General features: G+C 43.1%; 2 protein-coding genes across 2 annotated transcripts; both read right to left on the bottom strand.

The window, feature by feature from the left end:
- Window positions 1-1909: 1909 nt before the first annotated feature.
- On the bottom strand, window positions 1910-20807 carry LOC139412147 (prolyl 4-hydroxylase subunit alpha-1-like). Its single transcript, XM_071158962.1, has 15 exons — window positions 20638-20807; window positions 10667-10764; window positions 10339-10435; window positions 10104-10255; window positions 9782-9919; window positions 9462-9701; window positions 8837-9060; window positions 8401-8577; window positions 7731-7801; window positions 4952-5051; window positions 4809-4862; window positions 4285-4350; window positions 4094-4162; window positions 3884-3980; window positions 1910-3098 (listed from the first exon to the last, which is right to left on the bottom strand). Exons 2-15 carry the CDS (start codon window positions 10761-10763, stop codon window positions 3028-3030), a joined length of 1653 nt encoding a protein of 550 aa, XP_071015063.1. The 5' UTR covers window position 10764; window positions 20638-20807; the 3' UTR covers window positions 1910-3027.
- A 1692-nt stretch (window positions 20808-22499) lies between these two features.
- On the bottom strand, window positions 22500-24712 carry LOC139412137 (serine/threonine/tyrosine-interacting-like protein 1). The gene is made up of 5 exons (XM_071158951.1): window positions 24693-24712; window positions 24362-24504; window positions 23723-23930; window positions 23295-23431; window positions 22500-23152 (listed from the first exon to the last, which is right to left on the bottom strand). The coding sequence occupies exons 1-5, from the start codon at window positions 24710-24712 to the stop codon at window positions 22500-22502; spliced, it is 1161 nt and encodes a 386-aa protein (XP_071015052.1).
- Between the last annotated feature and the right edge of the window lie 3102 nt (window positions 24713-27814).

The following is a 27814-nucleotide window of genomic DNA, read 5'->3' as shown; positions in this document are numbered from 1 at the left end:
GGACACCGATCCCGTAGAGGTTTTAACATAAGCAATGTGAAATGTAATATATACTTTTAGTTTTGATCCTTAAGTATATAACAATTACATTTACTTTTGATACTTAAAGTATATTTAAAACCAAATACTTTTAGACTTTGACTAAAGTATTATTTTACTGGGTGACTTTCCTTTTAACTTTAGTCACTTTCTATTACAGTATCTTTACTTTTAATAAAGTATGACAGTTGGGTACTTTTTCCATCTCTGCTCATGGCCTCAGACTGGGGGTGAAGGTTCCCCTTCCAAAAGGACAACAACCCTAAGCACACAGCCAAGACAACGCAGGAGTGGCTTCAGGACAAGTCTCTGAATGTCCTTGAGGGCCCAGCCAGACCCCGGACTTGAACCTGATTGAGCATCTCTGGACAGACGTGAAAATAGCTGTGCAGCGACACTCCCCATCCAACCTGGCAGAGCTTGAGAAGATCTGCAGATAATGGAAGAAACTCCCCAAATACAGGTGTGCCACACTTGTAGCGTCATACCCAAGAAGACTTGAGGCTGTAATCGCTGCCAAAGGTGCTTCAACAAAGTACTGAGTAAAGGGTCTGAATACTTCTGTAAATGAGATTGTTCAGTTTTTTATTTTGGAAAATTCAAAAAAATAAAAAAATAAAAAAATCTTCTAAAATCCTTTTTCATGCTTTGTCATTATGCGGTATAGTATGTAGATTGATGAGGGGGAAAAAAACAATTAAACCCATTTTAGAATAAGGCTCTAAGTCAAGGGGTCTGAATACTTTCCGAATGCACTGTATACATTACAAATAAAACACACTATAATAAAACACATAATACAGCATATTAAACATAATATTTAAGAGGTTAACGCCGTCTATCATAAAAGCCTGGGTTCTGTCGCTAAGATAATTCTGAAACCATACAGGCATCAGTGCCAAGGCTTAACACAGACAGCTTACTCAACAAGATTGAATGATCAACTGCATCAAAAGCATTTGACAAATCTAGGAATAAGGCAGCCCAATTCATCTTAGCATCCAAAGCATTGACAATATAATTTCAACTGATCTGGTTGCAGTAGTAGTACTTATGACTCATACTGTGGTACTCTATAGTTCATTTTGTTGGCTTGACGGGTGCTAGACCCGGGTTTGAGTCCCGGTCGGATTCATTGATTGGAGACAGCTTGTGTCAATTATATAACTTTTCTTAGTATTTTCTACAGGCAGCAAACCTAGTGGATAATGCTGGAAATACCAGGTAAAAAAATAAAAGAGAATGGCCCTAGTGATAATAACTTTGGAGATAAAAAGTGCTTTCCCATCTGTGTACACACAGAGGCACTGTAGGACACCATGGGATAATTGAAGTGATTAGGGAGAGAAGCCGCAGTTAGCTCTTGGAATTTAATACCCAGGTCTGGACACTGTCCCCTCCAATAGTGCAGATCTTAGGAATGTTATTCTGGACTCTAATAAGGCAAGGGTGTGTGAGCAATCAGGTCCTAGCAGTGATTTAACAGGTGCATCCTCACCCACCCATCCATGCACACATGCACACAATATTGTATTTCTGATGATACCAAACACACTCTTTCATTCACCAACACAGACAGAGGCCTCCTCCCTTCCAATCAATCTGGAGCCAGGCCAGTGTTCTGATATGGCCCGTGTATCTACAGCTGACCACACACACACTTTCTCTTCCTTCCTCACACATAAACAGTACATAGCATCTCTCACATCCATTGTAGCTTTTATAAACCATCATAGACTACACTACTTCCTATTGGATATTTTAGTGAAGATGGCCTACAAAACACCCACCTGAAAATGTAGGGGTCATAGCTGAGGGCTTTAAAAATGTAGTTGGTGAGAGGGGGAAAAAACAACATCACTCAGGTGGGTAGCAATGACATTTAGACTTTATTTCTATAGAAAACATTAATTTCACACTTCCAAAAATATTCCTGCATATTTGAAAGGACGTACAAACCACACAATGGGTGAATCTTGTCAGATATAAATATCATGTTTCTCCTTGAGGCCCCCAGATAGTATTACATAAAGAAACAGGCCTCACAATACTTTTCACTGGGGAAAACACCAGAAATTATTTGTCTTGCCTTCTAAAAAATACCACCACTTTTTTTGGATGGGCCCACATTGATACACTTTAAGGTTGCATGAATCTTATTGAATTTTCCAAGATTTTAAAGACAGCATGTCCAATGTTTCTCCCTCCCTCTTTTCCATCACACAAATGGGGAAGTGCAACTCATCTGTATGGCCAAAGAATCAAATGTTCTGTTAAAAATGTGAGTGAGTATTCAAATCCAAAGTCAGTTAAATACCAAACCAGATCTTAAAAAACAATAAACAAATGATACCTCAGCTATAAACAGTTAAACGTCACCTAAGATTGTCTGTGCTGTATGTGGGAGTGTTGGAGTGTGTGTGGTGTGTGTTTTTGAGAGAGAGATGTTAGTATAAACTGGAGCGACATTAGTATTGAAGTAAGAGATGGAGTGAACACTTGACCTGAATTGAGAAAACAGTCCATGGCATACTATGGACATGCACTTAGAGAGGACATATTATTTACATTAGAACAGAGCAAGACGCAGAACCTGTGCTCTGAAATGACAATTTTTGCTGTGTACAGAGCCCGTAAAGAGTGCAAACAAAGACATAAGGGTGAACACACAACGTGTTCACTTGAGACATATCAAAGAGCCATGAGAGCACCATGTCAGTCAGAACACCACTAATACTGTCCGAGTTGAAAGCCCCAAAACATCCTGGGCTCAGAGAGGTACAGAGCTGGGGTAAGGAATGGATGACGTGAAGGAGGGAGGAAGAGGAGGAGAAGGAGGGATGCCAATGGCCCCCTTTTCACGGCCTGTCATCCACAGCAGTGCTCTCAGGCCCTGGGGTTGAAGAGAAAGCAAGGGGTAGAGGAGGAGAGGGATAGAGGAGGAGCGGGGTAGAGGAAGAGGGGCGTGGAAGGGAAAGCCTTCCCCCATCATGCAGTCTCATTCAGGCCACAGGGTCGCCGGAACTCCTGCCCTCTTTCATGGATCCATTTGTTAGATACTGAGGGTGACAAGGAGGACAGAGAAAGAAGTTAGCTACTGTACCATAGCCTAGTCTGGTAAAAAATCTACAGTACTCTAGTCTGGAATACTGTGTACAAAACATTAGGAAAATCTGCTCTTTCCATGACATAGACAGGTGAATCTAGGTGAAAGCTATGATCCCTTATTGATGTCACTTGTTAAATCCACTTCAATCAGTGTAGAAGAAGGGGAGGAGACAGGTTCAAGAAGCCTTTAGACAATTGAGACATGGATTATGTATGTGTCCCATTCAGAGGGTGACTGGGCAAGACAAAATATTTAAGTGCCTTTGAACTGGGCATGGTAGTAGGTGCCAAGAACTGCAACATTGTTGAGTTTTTCACGCTCAACAGCTTCCAGTGTGTATTAAGAATGGTCCACCATCCAAAGTACATCCAGCCAACTTGACACAACTGTGGGAAACATTGGGGTCAACATGGGTCAGCATCCCAGTGGAACGCTTTCGACACCTTGTAGAGTCCATGCCCCAACGATTTGAGGCTGTTCCGAGGGCAACTCAATATTAGGAAGGTGTTCTTAATGTTTTCTACACTCAGTTTAAATCAGAGATAACTTGGTGAAGACCACAACAATGATCACTTGAGAAAAGTAAAGGAATGACAGTAGCGGGAGTTATAACTACAGATTTAGGAATTAACTAGTAACTAGTATTATTGGTAATTTAATAGGATGTCTATGGTTATAACAGTGTCATAGACATTTACAGAGCTAAATGTAGGTAGGTTCAACACACAAACTCACCCCACTTGTTGCCCACCAATACTGGGCAGGCTGCGTGCCTTGTACTGTAGTCTCCCTCCCCACTGGGAAACAGGTTGTACCAGAACACTGCAGTCCCCTGTAATACATCACACACAGTAGAGACAGGTTACAGGGAACTATGTACCTACAGTCATACACACACTCTAGGCTGCAAATACACATGCTCATTGCTCACAAGCTTTTAGTCACCTTTTTGGGCCATACTGCAGCACCCACATCCGGGAATACTGTAGCACCTCCTGCTGCCACGTCACTCATCTAGAATCGAGAAAAAAAAGAAACTATTATCACCTTGGACTCTTCAAGAGACCAAAAAAATAGTATTTATTTTAGGGTAGGGGGCAAAGAAGGAAGCAGTCCCATGAATACAGAGCACTCACATAGAAAAGCCAGGTGGCTATGCGGTTTCCAGTGCCCAGCTCTTTGAAGGCATCAGGCTCATCTTTCTGTAGAGCGAGAAAAACAAATGATAATGACATCACGTGATCATTATGAGCAGAAATGCCACATCCTAAATGTCACGGTTGCCCATTCGATTTTCTTGTTTACATAAAAGACTAACAACACCATCAAAACAGCTCCAAGTTATTTTAATTTTGGAATTCTGTTCCAAAGTAGTCCCATAAATAATAGAGAGATATGTCATTTGACTAAAACATAATCATTTCAAACCTTGCTAACATTTGTGTACAATCACATACAGTATATCTGTTTGGGCTTCTTGCGGTCAATTTGCAGTCCACAAATGATTAGTAATTATGGTCCGGCCCCCTGTCCATCTGCTCAAGAAAAGAATCGTCTGGCTGCTTAATCTAGTTGATGATCCCTGCTATATGCAATCCAAAAACGTCATACAGCAGTAATGTGTGCGGTCATTAAATCAAGGCTGCAGGGCAATACTAACCCGTCCAAAGTCAAAGTGGGGCTCATACTGCCCACCCACACCATAGTTTGCAACCTGCAAAGCAACAGTGAGATCATTAATATTGGAAATGTAACTGTCAACCATCTCAAACAACAACACACACACAAACACACACACTTTACCTGCAACTCTTCCGCAGTGTCCATCTCCAGACCTGTGAGGTCCTCAATCCGCTGGTTTATCTGGTCAATCATTGGGTGTTCATATGCTGTCAGCCATGCACTGGGACAGGGGAAGGGCACAGGGGTGCAGGGATAACAGGTCAAATACAGGGGGGTGGTAGAGTCACTATAGTACAGTAGTTATTACAGATGAACAGTCTAGGAGAGGGAGAGAGAACAGACAAAGCATGCTGCAAGCTACTGCTGAAGATGAAATATATAAACTACAATAGGTTCATGTGTTACGTGCAGATGATACATGAGAAGTGGGAGGAGCGTAAAGACAGGAAGAGGAAGGACTTTAGAAAGCGTCCCGACAGAGTCTCCAATCAGCTCAGCGTACATTGGCCAGAGTGAAGTTTAGGAGTAACTAAATACAGTTGTGCAAATTTTTTATGTACTTTTCAATAATGTAAGCCTTCTATAGGTTGAAGCTCTGAGTTTGCAGTCATCGCGTGACTTGGGAGAGTTCTGGAGGTCACAAGGGCTTTGGAGGTTGATGAGTTTACTTTAGGGGCCCAGAGGGGAGAATTTTTTGAATGCTTTTAGTGAACACTACCAGCCTTTCACCATCCACCCTGGCCCAGTGGTCTAAACCACCCCCACCAACAGGGAGCATTCCATTCTCACTGGGAGTCATGGCTTCTTTCACATATCATATAAAGACGTCACAATAACCTATCTGTCATTTCATGGACCTCAAGATTATTTCGTTTTTCTGGGTCATGCACCACAAGGCACAGTGTGAAAATAAAAAAGTGTCAAACCACAGAAAATAGCATTAATAAAATGGTAGATTCTCTGCTTAGTAGATTTGCCATACACTGCATAAAGTGAGAGTTGTAGCAGTTGTGGACGTAATGATTTCACGGCGAGAGGGCTAACGTTTGAGGTCCATTCAAGTTCAGCCATCTGCTCTACACACACCATCCCTTTTTATTGGATACATTGTTGAATCTCTCAGCCAATAAGATGACTCCTCTTTCCCAGTGCAATATACTGTGTGTATTACTTAATACTGAAATTCCTTGTAAAGTTAGCCAAATTGAAAACTAAGATGTGTGTTAGTCTATGTGTGTGTGAGTAAAGTGATTTATTAGAAGTTGCTGTTAGGGAAGTGAAGACAGTAAAATATAAATTGGACATGATAGAGTGGTGGTTAGGTCAAAAAGTCTCTCTTCCTTCAAATTCTCTCCCCTGCTGTGATTACTCTCCCACTTTGACCTCGTTGTCAGTTTAAATGAGGTTCACGCTCAGTTCAGTTAACCCTTCACCACACACACAGTTGCACATACTTCAACACGAAGACACAGACCCAGACACACAGGCAGACAGACACACACACATCTACACTTGCATGCAGACACACGTGCACACCCTAGCAAACACACACACAAATATACACTCCAATATACACAGTAATAAGCAGGGGCAGTAAAAACCAAAGTGATGTGGGATGGTATGGGTGTGGTATGGGTGTGGCATGAGTATTTCTATTTTTAAGAAGATGAAAGTTATTAAAGTAACTATGACTAAAGATTGGCATGTTCCCCTACAATCAGCAGTCTGACCATAGATTGGGGTTGTCTGGTATATTAGATCTACACAAGTGGGCACTCACTACTCATCAAAATCATGAACTGAAAGAGAGAATGTGTGTGGATGTGCGTTCGTTCGTGTGCACAAACTTGAGGTGTAATTGGCCCTGTCTGCACAGTAGCACAGAGGAGGAGAGAAGCCAGTATGACCTCATTCATCTGATTGTAAGAGAGCAGCATAGATTCATTGCAGAAAGAGGTGGCCCTACTGACCCAAAGACCTGCCAAAACCTGGATAGCACATCCTGGGGATGTAGGGCGGTATGGGATGGGAGACCAGAGGGGATGGGTATTATGACCTTTGACCCCTTACCTCTTGGAGACTCTGTACATGGCCGTGGTGAGTTTCCCAGTTAGGGGGGTCATGTACTGTGGCTGCCATGGCTAGTTGCCCGGGCACACGAGAGAGAGAGAGAGAGAGAGAGAGAGAGAGAGAGAGAGATAACACACCAAAACGATAGATGAAGTAGAGGGAAACGGGAAGTGAAAGAAACAGAGAGAGGAGAGAGAAAAGCAGATTCGGTCACAAGCGGTTAATGTTATTCCAGCAGTATGCCAGGGGTTGTTTCAGGGCCAGTCCTTTAACCAAGGGTAGTATAACTTAATGGTTTATTCTCTAGTTTAGGAGAATGCTAAACTAGTGATTACATTTGTGATGACAGGAACAGAGGATTTGTGAAAAGTACTGCTCCCGACACACCCTTAGTTGGCCAAAAGCACCTACACCTTTTCTCCTCCCACTCCACTGGGTTCACATCCTAGAGAACTCCTGAGCAGAAACACATTTTCACCACAGACAGGACCATACAATCATATCTCCTTATTCATTAGCTTATACTCTGAACTTCTAGAACACCCCTGGACTATTCTAGAATCTGATTTATGGTTAGACTAAGAAAATGATTCAGAGAGAGTGAAGGAGGGTTCAGTAAAAGTATGATTCTGTGCTTCTGCAGAGGAGTCTTCCAGCATTGGAGGGAGAAATATGGTCTGGACTCAGAGGCATAGGCCAGTGGCAGGTGTAAGAGGAGGGCTTTGAGCTGGGGTGTGAATGAGGAGAGGGGTTATGGGTGCTCTCCCTCCTGCTCCACCCCTCCCCTCGACACCCTCCTCCCCCCTGCCTGCACCTGGCTACACCTTACCTCTTGCTGATCCTGTAGGGGGCAGTCTCGAGCACACCAGTGATGGGGTTGGAGATGGTGGCCCGGCGGAGCTATAAGGCAGGGAGAGGGGGTTTAGAGGGTACCCTGACACCACCTCCACCCCACAGACCCTGCTTTGGGTGGGCTAACAGGGCTCAACCTACCTCCACTTCCATGGCTCTTTGGTATACACCCCTCACCACACACACTAAAAGCTTGCTGTTCCCTCTAGGAATATGTCCTGTCTAACCATTTATAGCAAAAGTCCTGTGTCTGACTGATTGGATTTGAAAAAGTCATCAATGTAAGGAAATGCTGTCTTTGAACCTAAATCTAATGACATGGTGGCATGTTTTCTTGAATTCATGTTAGTTGACAACTCAACCAAATGTAAATCAAAACTAAATGTCTGTGCCCAGTGGGAAGAGTGTTTATGTTTAGCATGAACATTTCCTATTCATTCTGTCTACTAGTGGCCTTGACTCTGCAGACACAGCTGCAGCTGGTCAGACAGTTACTAGTACGAGCCTCAGAGCATATCCACAGCAAATCCACTTCTGTAGGACCATGAAACCCTCCCGTCAGACACATCTGTGTGGCCATGACACCCTTCTGAACCCTTATTATCTCAATATAGCACACACACACACTGACAGAGAGTGGAACTCACTCTGGGCTTGGCCAGCTCTTTGACCTTCTCGATCTCGCCGTGAGAGATGATGTCATGGTAGCGGACTATGTAGGGCCGGTCCCACTCATCCTCCTGCTTCACCGGGCTCAGGAGGTACTTGGGGTGACCGTGGTTGTCAAAGTAACGGCAGAAAAGCCGTCTCTGTCTGCGGGGGGTCTACAAGGCAGAGACGGGGCGGGCGGAGGGAGGTAAGAAGACAGACAGATTGACACGTACAGATGTAGGATCTTCATTTGAGCCAGTTTTTATAGCAGGAAAATAATCCTGCAGTAACAGGAAATATTCATTATTATGTTGATTATAATGAATGGACATTTTTGTAGGGGTTGATACATTTTTTGTGTGTGTGTGTGTGTGTGTGTGTGTGTGTGTGTGTGTGTGTGTGTGTGTGTGTGAGTGAGTAATTCCTCCTCACCAGCTTGATGCCCTCCCCTCGACACAGCATCTCATACATCTTCCTCTCTGGGACAGGCTCCCTGAAGCGCTTCTTCTTCTTGGAGGCATCACTCGTCAGTCTCTTCCTTCGCTCCTTGCCCTCCTCCCGGGCCTTCTGGGCCTCCTGGGCCTGGGCTTTCCTCTGATTTATCAGTTGAAACTCAAAGTACTTCAGGTTGCCGTTGGCACGCTGGTGTTCCGGGTCTGGAGTGAGGAGAGAGAGGGGACAGTGAGATGGAATACTGATGCTCATACAGTAAACAGACAAGGAAGAGTCATTTAGAATTTTCATCTGGATCTATCTGAATCACTAACTTCAGACCCTACTGCCACCTGGGACATTTCATGAGTAATCCTCTATACCAGTTTATGCTGGGCATACAGGTCAGCAGCTGTTGTTCAATGATTCACCTGGAGGGCATCATATTCCCTCAGCACTCATTAACATTCACAGTGTTACACTACCAGTTAACCTCCAAGTATACCCATCCCATAACTTAGCTCCTTTAGTGTGCTCTCCTTTAACTCTGTCAGTGTGTCCTTCAAATCAGTCCCGGTGTGACTAGTTTAACTCATTCATTCTGAGCCGCATTAGGGTAACTCACCCAGCATGAGTAGCCTCTTGGTGAGCTCCAGGGCCCTGCCTAGATCCCCCTGCTGGTAAATAGCATAGCTGAGGTAGTCCAGCACGGTGACCTTGTCCACGGTGGACTCCTCTCCTTCGTCCAGCTGCTTCAGGGCCTGCTCCATCCACAGCTCTGTGTGGTAGTAGTCCACCTCGCTGTAGGCAATCTTCCCCAGCTCAAAGCAGTCCTCCACCGTCATAGGGCTCTTGTGCGTCACTCCTGTGGATGAGTCAGTGGTTACAAACTTACAAATTATAAAAGGCCTGAGGTTCTCTCTCTAGCGCTCCCTAACACATTACCTGGCAGGTCTCCTGTAGAGATGGTGTTGGTGTCCAGTCTGTAGGTGTCCTGCAGTCTGAGCAGTGCCTTGGCTGCACCTGTCTGGTCCTCGTCGGTAGGGAAGTGTTGCCTCTGGAGGGTCAGGTTAGAGATGAATCCTGAGAGAAGGACAGAGATCCTCATTTGTGAGGATGCTCACTGTGAGCATCTAAAAGACAAACAAACATTGCAGCAAATATTTTCTGTTAAAAAACTAGTATCTGTCGTTGCTGCTTTGGGGCTACCTTTCAACTTCCTTTTCATCTCTTCTAATGTGAACTTCATAGTGTCATCATATCTAACCTTCCTTGGTGTCCTTCAGCACCAGGCTCTCCAGGTCTCCCCATTCTGTGTTCAGCCTCTTCATCAGTTTGAAGGCGTTGACTGGGTTTCCCAGGAAGCCCTCGGGGTCCTGCATGGCTATGGCTGATAACACATCCAGCTTCTCTGCCCACCTAAGAGAGGGATGGGAGAAGAGACACAATTCAGCTACTCTGTGTGTGTGTGTGCTGTTGCTCGTGTGCGTGTGGACACTCACTGTTTAACCTGCTTCAGCTTGTTCTCCTCTGCCGTGATATAATTCTTCAGTGAAGTGACTAAGTCTTTCTCTGTGTACAACAGATCTGTCATGTGACCTAAGGGAGGAAAATACACACATTATCAAACTTTATTTTAAGTTTAGTTAAACCAATCATACACATGATGATAAGGAATACACTGTGTACTATATCTTTCAACTTCTGTGTAGATGAGATATTAGTAGAAACCCGTACTTCCGGGTAAATAAAATGCCCAGTATGGGCAGACCCAACACCTGTCTCACAACCATATGACTATGTATCTCATAAGGAAGGGAGGAGTCTCACCGATGGATGTGTAAAAGTCACTGTGGGCTGAAAGAGTCTGGAACAGGCAGCTCAACACCAGTAAATACCACCAACACTGTCGCTCCATCCTGGACATACTGGGAGAGAGAAAGATGAGGTGGCAGAGAGAGGAAAAGAGAGGAGGCCAGAATGAGGAGGAGTGAAAGAAGGACAATGAACGTATATTGTTTGCTCACTCGAACACTCTGTCATCTAGTGTACTAGAAATAGTCATAATCAACAGCGCCGTTCCCTTTTGACAGAATGGTCCAATGATCTACAGGAGAGAATTTCCTGATGAAGAATATAATTGCGAATTATATTTCACAGAATTTCTCCGATACATCTGAAACTTATAGCATCATAGTCCACTGATCTTTTTCCCCCACAGTTTAGACTATCCTGACACACAGGTCAGAAAACACAAACAATTAGCTATACCTGTGCTGCCTCTCAAATACAGTGCCTTGCGAAAGTATTCGGCCCCCTTGAACTTTGCGACCTTTTGCCACATTTCAGGCTTCAAACATAAAGATATAAAACTGTTTTTTTGTGAAGAATCAACAACAAGTGGGACACAATCATGAAGTGGAACGACATTTATTGGATATTTCAAACTTTTTTAACAAATCAAAAACTGAAAAATTGGGCGTGCAAAATTATTCAGCCCCTTTACTTTCAGTGCAGCAAACTCTCTCCAGAAGTTCAGTGAGGATCTCTGAATGATCCAATGTTGACCTAAATGACTAATGATGATAAATACAATCCACCTGTGTGTAATCAAGTCTCCGTATAAATGCACCTGCACTGTGATAGTCTCAGAGGTCCGTTAAAAGCGCAGAGAGCATCATGAAGAACAAGGAACACACCAGGCAGGTCCGAGATACTGTTGTGAAGAAGTTTAAAGCCGGATTTGGATACAAAAAGATTTCCCAAGCTTTAAACATCCCAAGGAGCACTGTGCAAGCGATAATATTGAAATGGAAGGAGTATCAGACCACTGCAAATCTACCAAGACCTGGCCGTCCCTCTAAACTTTCAGCTCATACAAGGAGAAGACTGATCAGAGATGCAGCCAAGAGATCCATGATCACTCTGGATGAACTGCAGAGATCTACAGCTGAGGTGGGAGACTCTGTCCATAGGACAACAATCAGTCGTATATTGCACAAATCTGGCCTTTATGGAAGAGTGGCAAGAAGAAAGCCATTTCTTAAAGATATCCATAAAAAGTGTTGTTTAAAGTTTGCCACAAGCCACCTGGGAGACACACCAAACATGTGGAAGAAGGTGCTCTGGTCAGATGAAACCAAAATTGAACTTTTTGGCAACAATGCAAAACGTTATGTTTGGCGTAAAAGCAACACAGCTGAACACACCATCCCCACTGTCAAACATGGTGGTGGCAGCATCATGGTTTGGGCCTGCTTTTCTTCAGCAGGGACAGGGAAGATGGTTAAAATTGATGGGAAGATGGATGGAGCCAAATACAGGACCATTCTGGAAGAAAACCTGATGGAGTCTGCAAAAGACCTGAGACTGGGACGGAGATTTGTCTTCCAACAAGACAATAATCCAAAACATAAAGCAAAATCTACAATGGAATGGTTCAAAAATAAACATATCCAGGTGTTAGAATGGCCAAGTCCAGACCTGAATCCAATCGAGAATCTGTGGAAAGAACTGAAAACTGCTGTTCACAAATGCTCTCCATCCAACCTCACTGAGCTCGAGCTGTTTTGCAAGGAGGATTGGGAAAAAATGTCAGTCTCTCGATGTGCAAAACTGATAGAGACATACCCCAAGCGACTTACAGCTGTAATCGCAGCAAAAGGTGACGCTACAAAGTATTAACTGAAGGGGGCTGAATAATTTTGCACGCCCAATTTTTCAGTTTTTGATTTGTTAAAAAAGTTTGAAATATCCAATAAATGTCGTTCCACTTCATGATTGTGTCCCACTTGTTGTTGATTCTTCACAAAAAAATACAGTTTTATATCTTTATGTTTGAAGCCTGAAATGTGGCAAAAGGTCGCAAAGTTCAAGGGGGCCGAATACTTTCGCAAGGCACTGTACTTAAAATAGAAGTGGGAATGGACGTTCCTTGAAGGCAGGACAAACCCTAACCCTGGCTGTCTGCAGGCTGACACAGCAAGGCCTCAATCCTCAACCCCCAAAGAGTGGTTTTGTCAGTGTGAGGGAGTGGAAGGATAAGCCATGGGGAAATAGCAAACAGAAAATAGAAAGGGAGTGTTAGCGAGTGAGTGTGTGGGTGGGTGTGTGGGTGCATGCATGCGCGTGTGTTTCAAAGAGAGTAGTCCTCTAAAACAGTATTACATTGAATGACTTCCTCTCTGCCTCACCCACCACACTGAGATGAATATAACCCCTTGGATGTGGCCATAGAGTGACTAGTTTGGCACATGAGCTCTGGAGTTGGCACTGTCATGGCTTTTGCCTGGCTGCCCCTATCTAGACATGACTTAGCCCTGCGGGAGTGGTACTGTGCTCTTCCTACCCCCATAGCGAGCCTCCACTAGTCGTCCAGTGTGTGTGTGTCAGGGAAGTAGCATGGGCCTTGTTTGAACAAACATGCCTGTCTATATTGCCCTCAGGGATGGACATGGAGGGGGACGGATGGGCCAGAAAGGGGAGGAGGGGACTTCGCACATAGATATTACATCTATTCCACAAACACACATCCCTAATAGCCTGGGGTCTTTAAAACACACAGACAATACCTCATCAATAGAGACAAGTCCACATTGCGGGAAACTTTATCACCCCTCTACACATTAGCTTATCTAGCATACCTACTACTCATTAAGCATGTAAGAACTAATGGCAACATTGGACAAAGACTGCAGTATAACCTCCCTGTGTTAACAGTAGCTGGTCTGGCTGAAAGCAGTAGCACTCTTTGTCCTGTAGCTGACACACACCCAATTCATCCTAGTGTAAGAGCTTATATTGTTTAAATCCTGCAGTCAAAACATAACTCAAAACAGGTGCATACATCTAAATCCTAGCTGTACTGATGCGGAAATACCAATCTGGCAAACTCAAAGATAGTTTGGAAGACACTTGACACAAGACTGACGATCACTGACATCTAAAACATACAAGCTGGTGACACACATCTGCATTCTACTGTGCACGTGTTATCTACTGTGCATACTCAACAGTCTATCACAGTGCCATCCGTTTTGTCACCAAAGCCCCATACACTACCCACCATTGCGACTTGTACGCCCTCGTTGGTTGGCCCGCGATTCATACTCGTCGCCAAACCCACAGGCTACAGTGGTACTCTATTGATGAGGTATCTACAAGTCTCTGCTAGGTAAAGCCCCACCTTATCTCAGCTCACTGGTCACCATAGCAGCACCCACTCGTAGCACGCGTTCCAGCAGGTATATCTCACTGCTCATCCCCAAAGCCAATTCCTCCTTTGGTCGTCTTTCCTTCCAGTTCTCTGCTGCCCATGACTGGAACGAATTGCATGACTGGAACGAACTGCAAAAATCTCTGAAGCTGGAGACTCACATCTCCCTCACTAACTTTAAGCACCAGCTGTCAGAGCATTTTACAGATCACTGCACCTGTACTTAGCCTATCTGTAAACAGCCCATCTATCTACCTACCTCATCCCCATACTGGTATTTATTTATTTTGCTCCTTTGCACCCCAGTATCTCTATCCGCACATTCATCTTCTGCCGATCTACCATTCCAGTGTTTAATTGCTATATTGTAATTACTTCGCCACCATGGCCTATTTATTTCCTTTATCTTACCTCATTTGCACTCACTGTATATAGACCTTTTGTTTTCTTTTGTTCTACTGTATTATTGACTGTATGTTTTGTTTATTCCATGTGTAACTCTGTGTTGTTGTATGTGTCGAATTGCTATGTTTTATATTGGCCAGGTCGCAGTTGCAAATGAGAACTTGTTCTCAACTAGATTACCTGGTTAAATAAAGGTGTTCTCAACTAGATTACCTGGTTAAATAAAGGTGTTCTCAACTAGATTACCTGGTTAAATAAAGGTGTTCTCAACTAGATTACCTGGTTAAATAAAGGTGGGGAAAAAAAGAAGGAAAAAAAGAAGAAGGCTGAGGAACTAGGAAGGACCTAAAAAAATAAGGTCACAAGTACAATTTCTATTATTTGGATATCTATAATTATGGCATATAGGATTACCTTTACGCATAACTCACCATGATATGAATAAGGAGGTCAAAGAGAGACAGGATTGAAAGCAGCGCCAAGTATGAAGTATGTATAAAAAATACTAACCCGCTGCCAATGTAAAGGTCACTGCACGTACCTTCCCCCCTCTGGCACCAACTCAGCCAACAGAGACTATCTACTGAGGGTTTAGGCAATGGACAGGCTTAGGCAAGTCCTCATTTTCTTAAACAGAGTGAGGATTTGATTGAAAACAAAGGAAACATACAGGTGATATTTATATGAAGGTCAACAGGGAGTGGAAAGAGCCAGAAGCCAAGAACTGTAAGAGCAAAACGGTATGTACACGTTAAATGCTTTACGCGTTCACGTGTTAAATTCTATTTATCACAGAGAGACACAGAGTTGTCTTACACAGTACTACACCACTTACAGTAATGTTTCTCACTGGTGCTCAAATGACAGTAACACTTCACTTATGCTGCCAATCTGCTATAAAACTCATAAGAATATCAACCTTATTGCAGAGAGACAGTAGTGACAGTGTCACTGTTATGATAATGGCCTCAAAGTGTTATGTCAGAGCATGTAAAGTGTTACTGTTACCAAGCCTCTAAGAGAGCCACTAACCTCAAATGGCTGCTCTACAGACGCCCATACGTAACTGGGTTTCAACTAGCAGTAACCAGTCCCAGGAGAAATCAGTATGCCTGTATATAAAACAGATTAACCACTTTACAAAATGAGTCTGCGTTCTTTCCCTGAGGTTTAACCTCCTTGGACCAATAATCTGTTAGTACTTGTCATATGCCTGTAGGGCCTACTTGTTTCAAACAAGCCTGAGGTTAGTGTTATCCAGTGCTACTGTAGAGTTAAGTCCTTTTACGTCAACTCTCTCATTACTATGTGTTACCTGGGAAACACACACACCTCAATGAGGTTCAATCACTCATTCACAGTTTGAGGCTTATGTCCAAGCTACACTTACAGAAGTCAGTCATTACCCTCCAGTTACTAAGTCATGTCAAATAGAGAGCAAGTCAGTGGGAAAATGCAATATTGACAAGGGATGGACAAGGGATTGGCAAAGCAGCTGGTGGTTGTATTAGGTGACAGAGGTATTGTGCCAGTGCCACAGACAGAATATCACTTGTGAGTGAAAAAACCTTCCCGGTCTGTCAATCCCATTTTTTAAAAAGTTTTAGATCATTAGCCTCACATTGTTACAGTTTCGTCATTTGTGAAGTAAAGTTGTAATATAACTAATGACTGTATTAAATTGTCTTTAAAAGGGAGTTATTTCAAAGGCTGGATGAAACACACACAGTCATGACTAACCTTTGGATGACCAGACTAAGTGTCAACATCCTACACTATTAGAATTAAACCTTCCTGTGTCTGACCAAAGTGACCATTCTGGCACTTCAAACACCCACACGCACGCACGCACGCACGCACACACACACACACACACACACACACACACACACACACATCCTTATTGTATGATGTTGAATTCAGACTACTGTTTGAGCTTTGTTTCCCCTTCAACTGGAATATCTTATAAGCACAGGGGGTGGCTGGTAGCCTAGTGGTTAGTGTGTTGGGCCAGTAACTGAAAGGTTGCTGGGTTGAATCCCAGAGCTGACAAGGTAAAAATCTGTCATTCTGCCCCTGAACAAGGCAGTAAACCCACTGTTCCCCGGTAGGCCATCATTGTAAATAAGAATTTGTTTTTAAGTGACTTGCCTAGTTAAATAAAAATCACCTGATATGATAGATGCTAACTGATCCGTTATGACCACAAAGACAAAAAAGGGTTCCAGGTAGAACTCTTTTGGGTTCCATGTAGAACCCTCTCTGCTCCACGACTCTCCCTGAAAAGCACAGGAATGGAGCCTTCATATCTACATTTCAAGTGTCAAGTCATGCAGTCTGAAATTTCTCCATGGCCTACACACACAAAATAGGTGATATCTAGAACCAAAAAGGGTTCTTCAAAGGGTTCTTCTATGGGGACAGCTGAAGAACCCATTTAGGTTCTAGATATCACCTATTTTGCTAAGAGTGTAGGCCATGGAGAAATTTCAGACTGCATGACTTGACACTTGAAATGTAGATATGAAGGCTCCATTCCTGTGGTTTTCAGGGAGAGTCGTGGAGCACCCGTCTGTACAGATACTCTGTAAAACCTGCAATATCCTAGACATACAAAAGCACTGATATTATAGAAGAGAAGTATTAACCTTGCAAGTCATTTAATAAAGGTCTTATCTTTACAATTTTATACAACATAAACCATACAATGCAGGGGCGCAACTTTCACTGGGGATGTGATACAAAACGAGGCAACGGTGGGACCATGCGGACGTCGCCGACTGGATCAAAATATTTTTTTATAAGAATTATTATTATTATTTCCCCCCCACTTCTAAAGCCAAAGTTGCGCCCCTGATACAATGACCCCACACTATAGGTGGAAAGATAATCCGGGCGCTACTAGAGAAATGTGAAGTTTGAAATTAAATACGTTTGCTAATAAGGGTGATTGTTAATAGGACAATTGATAGCTACAACCTTCAAAGTAATATCGTTATCCTCAGTCGTAACTCTCAACCAGTGGCCATGGTTTTCACAAAAACACCCCACTAGATTAAGTGTGCCATACAAGGGCACCAACACACAAGAGCTCAAAATGCACCATTTGACAGGACATCATTGGCCCAGTTTAGTATTATCCTGGTCGAGTGAGAAATGTCAGTGAAAGGGGAGGCTCAAAGGTCACACAACCTGACACCAAAAACAAACTTGAAGTGTGACATCAATTCATTCTATTACTATAGTCCATATATTTGAGGGCTGCTGAAGCCCAAATACTTACATAAACCTGAAAGGTAAAAAACGCCCCAAACTGTACTACAGTCATTTTTGGGAGAATAACGACCTGGATGCAGGGGTAGACGTGACATAGTAAATGTAAATCCAGGATACTCACATTAGTATATGTTATGTTTCGTATGGTACTGTATGTGTTAATTTGTGGATGTCCATCATCCATTTAGCATGATATGTTACTAATTGTAATTTGTACAATATGTTACTAATTGCAATTCGTACAATATGTTACGAATTTGAAAAACACAAGATATGTTACAAATTCCAATTTGTTGTGACTAACGTTACCAAGGTGGCTAATGCTAACATTATCTAGGTGGCTAAGGGGATATGGTTAGGAGTTCTGTTAAACGGTTAGGTTAGGTTTAGCTAACATGCTAAGTAGTTGCAAAGTTGTTAATTAGCACAAATTTGAAACTTGTCTGTGATGAGATTCGAACATGTTGCATGACATTCTCATTATATGCCTAACCAGCCACCCTACTTTCGTATTTGTGTTAAGTAACCTTCTGTCTTATGTAACCATGCCAAGCTTAACATACTCAATTTAGTGATCTGGATTTAAGTTGAATATGTTAAATCTAGTCTATGACACCAGGCTAAGAAGAATAAAGACTTACACTGCCAGTCAAAAGTTTTAGAACACCTACTCATTCAAGGGCTTTTCTTTATTTTTTACAATTTTCTACATTGTAGAACAATAGTGAAGACATCAACACTATGAAATAACACATATTGAATTATGTAGTAGCCAACAAAGTGTTAAACAAATCAAAAAATATTTTATATTTGAAATAGCCACCCTTTGCCTTGATGGCTGCTATTCCTTCACTCTGCGGTCCGACTGATCCCAAACCATCTCAATTGGGTTGAGGTCGGGGGTTTGTGGAGGCCAGGTCATCTGATGCAGCACTCCATCACTCTCCTTCTTGGTAAAATAGCACTTACACAGCCTAGAGGTGTGTTGGGTCATTGTCCTGTTGAAAAACAAATGATAGTCCCACTAAGCCCAAACCAGATGGGATGGCATATCGCTGCAGAATGCTGTGGTAGCCATGCTGGTTAAGTGTGCTTTGAATTCTAAACAAATCACAGACAGTGTCATCAGCAAAGTACCCCCACACCACAACACCTCCTCTTCCATGCTTTACGGTGGGAAATAGACATGCGGAGTTCATCCGTTCACCCACACCGCATCTCACAAAGACATGGTGGCTGAAACCAAAAGTTTCCCATTTGGACTCCAGACCAGAGGACAAATTTCCACCGGTCTAATGTCCATTGCTCGTGTTTCTTGGCCCGTGTTTCTTCTTATTGGTGTCCTTTAGTAGTGGTTTCTTTGCAGCAATTCGACCATGAAGGCCTGATTCACACAGTCTCCTCTGAACAGTTTATGTTGAGATGTGTCTGTTCCCTGAACTCTGTGAAGCATTTATTTGGGCTACAATTTCTGAGGCTGGTCACTCTAATGAACTTATCCTCTGCAGCAGAGGTAACTCTGGGTCTTCCTTTCCTGTGGCGGTCCTCATGAGAGCCAGTTTCATCATAGCGCTTGATGGTTTTTGCAACTGCACTTGAAGAAAAGTTCTTGAAATGTTCTGTATTGATTGACCTTCATGTCTTAATGTAATGATGAACTGTTGTTTCTCTTTGTTTATTTGAGCTGTTCCTGCCATAATATGGACTTTGTCTTTTACCAAATAGGACTATCTTCTGTATACCACCCCTACCTTGTCACAACACAACTGATTGGCTCAAACGCATTAAGAAGGAAAGAAATTCCACAAATTAACTTTTAAGAAGGTCCATGTGATTATCTCATGAAGCTGGTTGAGAGAATGGAAAGAGTGTGCACAGCTGTCATCAAGGCAAAGGGTGGCTATTTGAAGAATCTCAAATATAAAATGTATTTTGATCTGTTTATACACTTTTTTGGTTACCACGTGTTATTTCATAGTTTTGATGTCTTCACTATTATTCTACAATGTAGAAAATAGTTTTTAAAAAAAGGTTTAAAAAACTTGAATGAGTAGGTGTTCCAAAACTTTTGACCGGTATTGTAGTTATGAGTGAAAGTTCCAGAATCAGTCAGAGAGAAGGTGGAGAGCAATGCCACGTCTTCGCCCCTCCCCCACAAGGACGTTTCTCGGGATGTGAGTTTGTGAATGATGTGATTGCTCTACTACGTGCAATCGGCAAGAAACTGAATATTGAGACAACTTGTTAATTCAGTAAGTAACTCAGTTAGCCAGTCAATAAACACAATTTGCCTTTGTAGGTCAGTAAATACACGTTAATTATGTAACAGCGTGTGCATAAATGACTTGCCGCTATGTAACAATCACTAACAACGATGTAACAGCCACGGTTGTCGATTTCGTTTAGTGTCAGGTTTATTAATTTTAGCCAAGGAAGGTTTGTATAACATTTCCTTTTGATAGCCTGCTAATGCCATGGCATATTCATAACTATGTCCATTTTAAAATATAGCCTAATATAGCAATATCTGTAACGTTTTCAAAGCATTCTAGTCTATTGAGACGGAGAGATTTCGCAGGCACAGTCATGTGTAAATAAACTCATACCCACGTTGCATCGGAATTTTACGCAGTGGATGGGTTTGGAATAGGATGCCTGGCGCTAGGTTTTGTGCGTAAAGTAGGCTACAAATAAATAAATGACAAGACGAGTGATTGATAGAATAGAGACAATAGGCTGACTAAAAGCAATTGATATCACATATTGGACATGCAACGTGTTTGTAGAGAAAGTTATTGATATATTAATAATACAGGTCTCATCCGATATGATAATCAAATTTAACACTAGGCTAGGTTTAGACAAACAGATAATTGTCAACATGCAAACAAACATGAATTATTACCGAAATGATAAGAGAGACTTGTCTTGGAACGGTGGCACAAAAACACTCCGGTGGCCAAAATATATTCCCGGCAGCCGCTCGCAAGCTCTCCAAAGGTGTCCCTGCTCGTTGCTTTGGTACCGTTTATGACAGCCCCAACCTTCAGTCGCTCTTATCCTCGCCTCCGCGTGTCATCGGTCCTCGGCTCGCCATCTGGTGGTAGGTTCTATCCACGGAAACTGCTACGTGCAGAGTCGCACACACGCACTCAACCCTAGTTTGGTACTGGGGAATTTCAGGGGAGAATTTTTGAGCATGCCTCCACACCAATTCTGAAGTGTTCCCTTACTTCCCTGTCATTATTGGGATATAACCATTAGCATGGACGTTTTGCTCCAGACACGTGATAAAATGATGTTACTCCTAAATATGATGAATAATTAGTCTATTAGGCATTCCAGAATGCACTACTGTTTACAGTGTGTATTGTGGAGGACCACTGGTGTTTGGTTTATGTCCACATCTGAACACTTTTACATTTAATTAGCCTAGACCCAAGCCCTACTAAATTGTTTTTGTCCTTTTATGTTGGTTGATTCTTACTTTGACAGTTTGCCCCTAAAAATGTAATATGTGTATGTAACTAATTTAAGCAATGTAAGCCATTATAGGCCCTTAGCCTAAAGGTCAGGCTGCAATAGTCACACCAAACTGAATTTTTCTATTTGGATTTGTTAACTGTAAGTTTCATGGTTATTTCTTTAACAGGCACAGGTATTAAGAACTTTATAGACCCCAATTTCACCCCAGTAGTAGGAGGCGGGGTCATTTATCATGTGGTCCTTCCACATTCCAGAAGAGTCTCGATCTGCTTCCCAGTTTTTCTAGAAGGAAGCTGGCTGGAGAGAGCTGCAGGGGAGGAGCTTGGTGTATGTGTGTATGTGTGTGCAGGGTGGGGGGGAGATATACAGCCACATTCAGTCACATTCAGTCTTATGAATCAAATGGGATAATCCACTGTTAGCACTGTGTACAGAAACTACCATCTATTACTTTGGAAGAAAGTACCTTTCTGCATGGTACAGTCAGTGTGAACAAACTCTTGTATGTGTGTCCACTTTTGTATTGGGGGAAAAAACAACTCAATGCCCATTCTCCTTTATCCTTGCAGTGACCTGTTCACAGTTTTTAAAACACACTATTGTACTAATTTATGCAGGTTACTTCCTCCATTTCCTCTGCCTTTCATTACTCCATTCAAAGACCTGGACACAGGTGTAAATTATATGGCAATAACAACCCAACTTTGACCTCTTGAGGCCCTTTCAACTGGAATTTATGTCCGCGTGTTTCATACACAGAGCATCCTCACGTTGAATGCAAAATGTCTAGTAACCACCAAATGACTCTGCTTTCTTCTAAGCATAACTGTTCAGTAGTTTTATGTTCAGTGATAGGAGAACAGGGACATATGTTTATATTATTTGTAGCTCTTCCAGGTCCCAGACAAAATATTAGAGCTGAACAAGTTTCTAACCAAGCATTGAATACACAGATGGCCTCTGTATAAGCTGGTATCAGCACTGATGCAAATATATTCACTTCCTCTCCCCTTATTCACTCTAATGCTGCAACATCAGCGTCCTAGTGTTCTGAAAAAACATCCTCCCTCAAATAACCCTTAATAAAACACAGTCCTAGACCTAGGGCAACAATGACAAAGAAAACCAAACTGCTTAAAGTTATTAAGACCATCAAGGTCATACAACTCTCCCAATGAGTCTTTAAAAACGCCATTATTTGAATCACAGTGGGCTCTGTCCACAGTCCACCTCCCTCTCCATGAATTATGCACAGAAACTGCACTGCCCAAACCACATAATTCACAGGCGGATATCGTCCAGCGAGGTAAGCCTTCGTCCGAACAGCTGCTCCTCGTAGGTCAACAGCTGCCGCAGGAAGTTCACGTTGGGCGCCGTGCATGCTCTCCTCTCCTTCAGCCAGCGGATGGCATGCAGCAGTGTCCAGCGCTGGTGCTGCATTAGGAAGGCTAGCGTTAGCGCTGAGCTACGGCTCCGCCCCATGCTGCAGTGCACCAGCACCCTACCCCCAACCTCGCTGCTCAGGGCTCCAGCGATGAACCTCGCAGCCTGGGGCAGCGCGTCCACTAAGTCCTGCTGGGCGTCATCGCTCAGCCGCAGCCTCAGGTAGCTGAGGGTGCTGGGAAATGCATCAGGGCATTCAGCCGTAGCGTTGACCACATGGGTGATGTTAAGGTTCTCAAGGATGTGGTAGTCAGAGGCCTGAGCAGCTGAGCCCTGGTAGAGCTCCCCCTCCAGGATCTCAGAGGGGTAGATGGTGAGGGCGTACCTGTCGGGCTCTAGAAGAGCCATGCGGGAGTTGCAGAGGAAGGGGTAGAGGGTGTGGAAGGCGGTGAAGCCCCCTAGGAGGATGACAGGGTCCATGCCCAGGTCACTGAGCTGGAAGAAGCAGCGCTGGAGGAACGGGGAGGCTGCCCTGGCCTCCAAACTGCCCACTGATACACACACAGACAGACATAAAACAACCACACAGTGAAGGTTAGAAGGGTGCTTTTGTGTTGCTGAGGTTGTACAGTGTCTGTGTTGATTGTGTCGGATGCTCCCTATGTTTTAGCAAAGGAATGTGCAGTGTATTACCTGGGCTGTGGCCCTCCTCAGCGTACAACAATATGATAGAGAACTCCTGGAGCTGCACACAGCTGATCAGACAGCCCAGATCTGGGTGGATCACTGTCACACTAGCCCTGGCTGTAACCAGATGACTCTGCTTGTACCTGACAACCAATGAACACACACATATCAACGCAATGCTTTTACAGTAAGTATTTATATGTATTATGAATCCCCATTAGTTCCTGCCAAGGCAGCAGCGACTCTTCCTGGGGTCCAGCAAAATAAAGGCAGTTATACAATTTTAACAGATTTGATAACACATTAAGTCTGTGCCCTCAGGCCCCTACACTACTTCCACGTATCTACAACAAGTCTGTGAGGTGTAGTGATCAAGTGGCTACATTGGGTGTGCATGTTTGTGTTCTGAAGTTGTGTTGTGTGAGTGCTCCCACCTCTCTGCACTGCGACAGTCCAGGATGAGGATGTAATTCGGATCATGTAGAGCGGGATGTCCAGCCTCTGCGTTCAACAGGTTATATACCTGCTGGGGGGTGATGTAGCCTCTCTGCACACTTACCCTCTCTGGGAAGGTAGGAATTAACACCTCCTGCACCTCAGGCTCACACACTACTGGACAACAGTATGCACACACACATGTACCTGCGCTCGCACACACACACATCAGAGAAAATCATACACACAGAGCCGAAATGCATATTGGAAACAATGTTCAACTGGCGACTGGGTTCAGCTTGCAGGTACCCGGCCCGCCACAAGGAGTCGCTAGAGCGTGATGATGATGAGCCAAGTAAAGCCCCATCGGCCAAACCCTCCCCTCGCCCGGACAATTGTGTGCTGTCCTATGGGACTCCCGTCCACGGCCGGTCGTGGCACATTTTTGGAATGAACCCAGGTCTGTAGTAACGCATCTAGCATTGCAATGCAGTGCTCTAGACCGATGCACCACTTGGGAGGCCCAGATTGTGGTCCTTTGATCATAAATCCCCTCATGATAACTCCAGTCACAACTTTAAATCCACATTTATACGTAATCTTATATCCACTTGATCTAATATGGGCTGATAACCTACCTTGGGTCTGTCTCTGCACTGGAGTCAGTGTGTGACATTGGGATGATTTGATAGTACCATTGACCTTCCTGTAGGGGGTGTTGTTTTTTGGTTGCAAGGCGCTTCTGCGTTTTCTGGATGGTTCTACACGACAGTTAGTCACTCTGAGACAAATACACAAAGACAGAGCTGCATTACCCAGCGTTAACAAAGGACATTAGATGTATTATTTATTCAGCAATATATTTGACCAACATAATTATATTCTTCAGGGATGCATGCACGGTAACCCATATTAGACTACTGACACAAGCTGAGATGCCTATAGCTAGCAGTTAGACCTTACACTCACCTGGACACCACTATGCCCATGTTGTTTCCCAGTGCCAGACATTTGGGAGGCGCAGCTGCTGCCCCCTATGTTCCCTTATCAGGGAGATATCCTTCCATAGTGAGAATAGTCTAAATTTCTGGCAAATTCTTGACCAGCCAACCAAATATATATACAGTTAAATGTCTGTCAAATTGCCACAAAACTGGTTTGCTTGGCTCCGGTGTAAAATAGTTGTTTTCCTTGCCTTTTTTCTCAGTCACTCTCACACCTCCTTGTCAGGGCCTTATTTTAGCGGGTTGCCTTGACGACTTAGCAGTGATAAGTGCTCTAGAATGCCACATGGGTGCTGGCTGTGACAGGTGAGGGAGGAGAGTGATAGAAAGAAGAGAATGGCCTTCGGTCTCAGTCTAACATATAGTCAGACCATGAACACCACCCCAAATCAGGTTTTCCTCATGGACCCCTGTTGTATGACTCCATCCCTCCCAAATCAAATGATTCAGTCAATAATTATTCTATATTATTCTACAATCGACAGATCCATTAAACACCTCCAACATGTTCAACAGATATTTCAATTGTTGATCTTTTTTATGAATACCTATGGCAGTCATAGACACTGAAATATATTAGGGGTATAAGCTTATATTATTATACAATACAACACAACCACACAATGGTGAGGACTTCAGCTTGATTAATTATTTTAATAAGTAGAACTGTTGATGTTACTGATAAAGTATCAACCAATCTTGATGAATCCGTCTCTCCAGGTTCCACACTGTGTTGTGTGCTAGTTTGATCAGGCATGTTGCTATAGTACCCTGGCTATGCATTAGGCCCTCTCTGCTGTTTGAATACAGAGACCAGAGAACCTCCTTCTCTTCTCAAGTCACGTGAGTCTGTTTACTTTGAGCGCTTTGCCCAGATGGCTGCATGGCTCAGGTTACTAGACATTTCTGAGGTGTTGTGAAGTTTGGTAGGGAGATACAGAGGCCAGCTAGTATACACACTCACATGCATATTCTGTGTTCACATGTATTTTCAGTAATTTGTTCAGGCAAAAAAAAATAACAAATAATAATTCAGAAATACTTGATAATTGCTGTTCTCCTCTGCTGGAATAGCACAGGAGTGTCAGTGCTGTGGAGAGTTAGGACAGAGAGAGCGAGAGGAGAGAGAGATATGACATTTAAAATGTCGCTATTCCTTTTAAACTTTTGTGAGTGTAATGTTCACTCTACATTTTGTATTGTTTATTTCACTATTGTTTATTATCTATTTCACTTGCTTTGGCAATGTAAACGTATGTTTCCCATGCCAATAAGGCCCTTTGAATTGAGAGGGGGGGGGTCAACAATGTCACAAGCAGATGTCTGTACCACGCTGTGAATGATCAGTGATGAGATTCCCACCAGGGTTACTGTAGGATTAGACACACCTCCATGAAGTCATACTAAGCAGTATGGCATGTCACATTTGTGTTCTAGTATCCTAGTTGAATGATAAGGTAAATATGTATGGCTACAAATGCTGAGCATAGATCAGACAAATACATTGTTTATTTAGGAATTTAAGAAAGGAAAGTCAAAGATCAGACATAGATCTAACAGAACTTCCATACAGTATATAAAGCAGTCATGACACACACAGGTACTGTACAGTGCCTTGCGAAAGTATTCGGCCCCCTTGAACTTTGCGACCTTTTGCCACATTTCAGGCTTCAAACATAAAGATATAAAACTGTATTTTTTGTGAAGAATCAACAACAAGTGGGACACAATCATGAAGTGGAACGACATTTATTGGATATTTCAAACTTTTTTAACAAATCAAAAACTGAAAAATTGGGTGTGCAAAATTATTCAGCCCCCTTAAGTTAATACTTTGTAGCGCCACCTTTTGCTGCGATTACAGCTGTAAGTCTCTTGGGGTATGTCTCTATCAGTTTTGCACATCGAGAGACTGACATTTTTTCCCATTCCTCCTTGCAAAACAGCTCGAGCTCAGTGAGGTTGGATGGAGAGCATTTGTGAACAGCAGTTTTCAGTTCTTTCCACAGATTCTCAATTGGATTCAGGTCTGGACTTTGACTTGGCCATTCTAACATCTGGATATGTTTATTTTTGAACCATTCCATTGTAGATTTTGCTTTATGTTTTGGATCATTGTCTTGTTGGAAGACAAATCTCCATCCCAGTCTCAGGTCTTTTGCAGACTCCATCAGGTTTTCTTCCAGAATGGTCCTGTATTTGGCTCCATCCATCTTCCCATCAATTTTAACCATCTTCCCTGTCCCTGCTGAAGAAAAGCAGGCCCAAACCATGATGCTGCCACCACCATGTTTGACAGTGGGGATGGTGTGTTCAGGGTGATGAGCTGTGTTGCTTTTACGCCAAACATAATGTTTTGCATTGTTGCCAAAATGTTCAAATTTGGTTTCATCTGACCAGAGCACCTTCTTCCACATGTTTGGTGTGTCTCCCAGGTGGCTTGTGGCAAACTTTAAACGACACTTTTTATGGATATCTTTAAGAAATGGCTTTCTTCTTGCCACTCTTCCATAAAGGCCAGATTTGTGCAATATACGACTGATTGTTGTCCTATGGACAGAGTCTCCCACCTCAGCTGTAGATCTCTGCAGTTCATCCAGAGTGATCATGGGCCTCTTGGCTGCATCTCTGATCAGTATTCTCCTTGTATGAGCTGAAAGTTTAGAGGGACGGCCAGGTCTTGGTAGATTTGCAGTGGTGTGATACTGCTTCCATTTCAATATTATCGCTTGCACAGTGCTCCTTGGGATGTTTAAAGCTTGGGAAATCTTTTTGTATCCAAATCCGGCTTTAAACTTCTTCACAACAGTATCTCGGACCTGCCTGGTGTGTTCCTTGTTCTTCATGATGCTCTCTGCGCTTTTAACGGACCTCTGAGACTATCACAGTGCAGGTGCATTTATACAGAGACTTGATTACACACAGGTGGATTGTATTTATCATCATTAGTCATTTAGGTCAACATTGGATCATTCAGAGATCCTCACTGAACTTCTGGAGAGAGTTTGCTGCACTGAAAGTAAAGGGGCTGAATAATTTTGCACGCCCAATTTTTCAGTTTTTGATTTGTTAAAAAAGTTTGAAATA

This window comes from Oncorhynchus clarkii, chromosome 1 (genome assembly GCF_045791955.1).
Source record: "Oncorhynchus clarkii lewisi isolate Uvic-CL-2024 chromosome 1, UVic_Ocla_1.0, whole genome shotgun sequence".
Lineage (NCBI taxonomy): Eukaryota > Metazoa > Chordata > Actinopteri > Salmoniformes > Salmonidae > Oncorhynchus > Oncorhynchus clarkii.
Note: the sequence above shows the minus strand (reverse complement) of the source record. Positions and strands in the feature narration are given on the sequence as shown.

What these genes read in the sequence shown, in the direction of transcription:
- LOC139412137 (XM_071158951.1), bottom strand. Translation starts at nt 24,712, where the DNA reads ATGGGCATAGTGGTGTCCAG. An exon ending in AGTGCAGAGACAGACCCAAG is followed by an intron (nt 23,931 to 24,361) that starts GTAGGTTATCAG and finishes GTGCGAGCGCAG; the next exon opens with GTACATGTGTGTGTGCATAC. An exon ending in GACTGTCGCAGTGCAGAGAG is followed by an intron (nt 23,432 to 23,722) that starts GTGGGAGCACTC and finishes ATTGGTTGTCAG; the next exon opens with GTACAAGCAGAGTCATCTGG.
- LOC139412147 (XM_071158962.1), bottom strand. Translation starts at nt 10,763, where the DNA reads ATGTCCAGGATGGAGCGACAGTGTTGGTGGTATTTACTGGTGTTGAGC. An exon ending in GAGGGGAGGGCATCAAGCTG is followed by an intron (nt 8,578 to 8,836) that starts GTGAGGAGGAAT and finishes TCTGCCTTGTAG; the next exon opens with ACCCCCCGCAGACAGAGACG. An exon ending in AAGAGCTGGCCAAGCCCAGA is followed by an intron (nt 7,802 to 8,400) that starts GTGAGTTCCACT and finishes CCTGCCTTATAG; the next exon opens with CTCCGCCGGGCCACCATCTC.